The 3,753-nt window shown below is 55.2% G+C and overlaps 1 protein-coding gene across 1 annotated transcript; it reads right to left on the reverse strand.

The window, feature by feature from the left end:
- Positions 368-3,280, reverse strand: FOXB1 (forkhead box B1). Its single transcript, XM_013992916.2, has 2 exons — positions 3,165-3,280; positions 368-2,890 (listed from the first exon to the last, which is right to left on the reverse strand). The coding sequence occupies exon 2, from the start codon at positions 2,838-2,840 to the stop codon at positions 1,863-1,865; it is 978 nt and encodes a 325-aa protein (XP_013848370.2). The 5' UTR covers positions 2,841-2,890; positions 3,165-3,280; the 3' UTR covers positions 368-1,862.

Genomic DNA, 3,753 nt, shown 5'->3' on the forward strand with positions numbered 1-3,753 from the left:
TCACCTCTACCTGATTTCTACGGAAGCCCTACGTTTATCGAAGTGCTGTATCTTTTGTAAAAATGTATATTTTAAGATAGACAAAATACATACAAAGTACTATTTTTTCATTAACTGTTTTTCTTTCAGCACTACACCTGTGCACCTGATCTATACTAGAAATAGTTTGTTTCATCTTTCCCTCAAATATCTCTAGAGTCCATCTGAATAATTTCTGCCTAAGAAGAGGGGATTTGTTTTAAAAATCAGATATGAAAGAAACAAGCTACTCAGACAACATATGTCAGAAAGCAGGCTTAGAGAAGCACTACATCTATCTTTGGTAAAGTTGTTGACAGCAACTCTTCAAAAACACACACAACTAAAATTTGAATTTACATATTTTAATGAGAAAATATTATTTGGACTAGGTTCATAATTTAATGTAGACACCTTTTTAAAATCTTTTGTCTTAAAACAGGCATGCTGGGAACAAGAACATCAATATTTAAAATGCCATGCTAGTTCTGTACAGGGAGGGAGAAAAAAAGAAAGGTAAAAATTGTACAGCTTTGTTGACACTACAACTTTTTTTTTTTTAATTTAAGCAGGTCACACCAGAACAACAGTTGGTTTTCCAGCAAATTACCTAAGACTCTAAAGGAATATAGCAAACAAAAGTGCATTTTACACAGTGTATAATCATTCCTATTCACAAGCATTTACATCTCTTTGCAGCCCTTTAGCTTCTTGGAAAAGTTCTTGTAGCAAGTAGAAAGACTTGTCCATGGGAGACCTATCCAGTAACACCTCCTTCATGTTACCAGTCAGCTTATTTAAGTTCGTCTAGGGTTGCCCTTGATGCTTTCTTAGTTTGGACTTATTTCATTTTCATTTCCCGCCCCCCCTTCCAACAATAAAATAAATAGCTAAAAAGGTCTCTAAGTAATCGGAAAGTTAACATCCCAATTAACTTTCCCTTCCCCCCCTTCCCTCCCCTAAACCTGGCCAGAAATGCAAAGTAAACATTCACATTACAACAGGTACTTGTAAAGTGGGCTTTGCCCGCTCGCCCGCGAAGCAATACAGATTCAAGTTCACTGTTTACATTTTACCGGGCGTTTTGTAAACATACAAGGTTACTTTTAGTTTTGTTTTGCTTGTGTTGAGGACAAACGTCCCCATCCCAGGTTGGTAGCCTCTCCTGCAAACTCCCAGCGCTTGGAGCCTAGGGCAGGAAACAAAACTCAAAACAACAACAACAACAAACTCGGCAGAAGCCGAGGAGGGAGGCAGGGCCGCTACTCCGGGAAGCCGTGGTCCGCCCAGCCCCTGCCGGAAGGGCGGAGGCAAGTAGAGTAGGAAGATTAGTGGTCCGGTTTCGCGTCAGATTTCCAGGACGTAGAGATCTGGCCCTCTGCTGTGCATGCGGCTGCAGCCCTCAGGGGAGATCTGTTCGAGGAAACCTTTGAGGTGCTTTCTTTCTGTGGGCTTGGTACTGACTGAGCCGTTTTCCAGACCCGCGGATCCCGGCCAACCGAAGACGCGCTCCTCTCCGAGGCGACAGGAGGCAGCATTACCCCTGCCTCTTCAGTGGGAGGGGGTTTCGGGGGCCCCGGGAATGGCTGGTCTTGACTCAGGTGCCCCCCTGTTTTCCCCTCTTGGGGGCGAGGATGACTCCCATGCGCCTCCAGGCCCGTCTGCAAGTTTGTGTTTTGTCTCCTGGGTCCAAAACAAAGTTCTTGAGGGGGAGAGAGGGTTGGCCGAAGGTGAAGCATAATAGTTAAGGGTGGCGGTCCCAGGTCGGGGAGGACAGGACGGGAGCCGGGGAGGGCGAGTGAGCTGGCGGGGAGGGGAACAAGAGGGGCGCCAGCCTCTGCGGGTCAGTGCACCGCCACCGAGTGCAAGGCGGTGGCCGGGCTGGTGAGTGTTTCGCTGGGAGTGGCGGGGCTGCTTTGGCTGGTGGCTGTTTGAGAGGACGTGGGGCTGAGCGAGGGCGGCGAGTTCGAGAGCAAGGTGGGGATGGGCGCAGGCAGCGCGGGCAGCGCGGGCACTGCGGCCGGCGTAGGCTTGATGGGCACGGGGATGGCGGGCAGCGTCTGGCCCGCTGCGTGGCACAGAGGCTTCAAGGGCACGCCATAGGCGCTGTAATCGCCACTAGCCATGGAAATGGGGGTGGCCGAATCGATCATGCCTGCGGAACCGTACACGTGTGGCCAGCCAGTGCCCAGCGAGCTGCCCATGGTAGTCAACTGGTTGGGGAGCGGGTAGGCTGCGGGCACGGGCTGCATGGCGGAGAAGGCCAGCCCCCCAGGCATCTTGTACTCGCGCGCTATAATATTTTCGATGGCAAAGGGGTGCTTGAAGCCCGAGGGCTGCGCCACACCGCCCAGGTTGTAGGCGGCAGCGGGCATCTGCGGCAGGTGCGTTCCGGAGGCGGCGAGCGCGCTGAGGCGCAGCTTGGCCTGCTGCTGCAGGTACTGCGCAGCGTCGGCGGGCTTGCTGGGCGCCAGGTGGTCCGACTTGAGCACCTTGAAGCGCTTGCGGCGCCTCAGGAAGCTGCCGTTCTCGAACATGTCCCCGCAGCTGGGGTGCAGCGCCCAGAAGCTGCCCTTCCCGGGCTGGTCTGGCCGCCGCGGAATCTTGATGAAGCAGTCGTTGAAGGAGAGATTGTGGCGCAGGCTGTTCTGCCAGCGCTGCGTGTTCTCCCGGTAGTAGGGGAAGCGGTCCATGATGAACTTGTAGATTTCACTCAACGGCAGCATCTTCTCGGGCGAGCTCTGGATGGCCATGGCGGTCAGCGAGATGTAGGAGTAGGGAGGCTTCTGGTCGCTGTACGTGTTGCGGCCGGGCCGAGGCATTTTCCTGTTCGCCCCCTTCTATCTCCGGGTCCGCGCGGGCTAGCTCGGATCTAGGAAGGGGGGTTATAATGGGGGAGGAGGACGTGGATGCACAGACACAGCGAGGTCAGTCAGGCTGAGTACAGGCTTCGGGGGTGGCGAGCAGGGGCTTCAGCGCTGGATCAGCCAGCGCCTGAGCTCTTTAGCCAACAACTTTGAGTGTCGAGTGGGGCGCGGCCAGGGGGCGCGGGAAGGGAAACCGGAGAGCCGCGCAAGGGTGGTCTTGTATTAAGCCCGAACCTGGAGCGGGGATGGGGGGCAGGGATGCAACTGAGAGTGGCTCACCTTAAAGTTTCCCCAAGTTGCGGGTCCGCATCCGGGATGGTGCTGTTATTCGCGAGTTCTTCCCAGCGTGCAGCCGGGGCGTAGTGTCCCGGCTTGGCTGGGCTCCGCACGTCTCTGAGCGCCACAGCTCAGCCCCGCAGCGCCCCGCGCCGCCTGGTCCGCAGCGCTTTCGGCCGTTCGCTCCGCGGGCGGCCGAGATGGGCTGCAGAGTCCCGGCGCGGACGGTGGCAGCGGCGGCCTCGGGGCTCCGGAGGGCGCTGCTGTGGGCTCCGCGGCTCCGCTTAGCTAGGTGGCTGCCTCCATGTCCTCCCTCGAACCATCTGATAGTTTTAAGCGGTGACAGGAGCAGAAAAGACCCCTGTAGCGGCGCTTCATTAATGTGCCACTTCTTAGCTATCATATGACAATCGCCTTGGGAGGAGGAGGAAGAGGAGGGGGAGCGGGGGCTGCAGAGGGAGGGGACTGAGCGAGAGGGGAGAGCCTGGCCAGCTCTCATTTCTTTCACACCTATTTACATGGACACCTTGGCCAATAGGAATCACTTCCAGCTCAAGACTGAGCGTGGGGGAAGAGCCTCGGCCACCGGAGG

The sequence above is a fragment of the Sus scrofa genome, chromosome 1 (assembly GCF_000003025.6).
Source record: "Sus scrofa isolate TJ Tabasco breed Duroc chromosome 1, Sscrofa11.1, whole genome shotgun sequence".
Lineage (NCBI taxonomy): Eukaryota > Metazoa > Chordata > Mammalia > Artiodactyla > Suidae > Sus > Sus scrofa.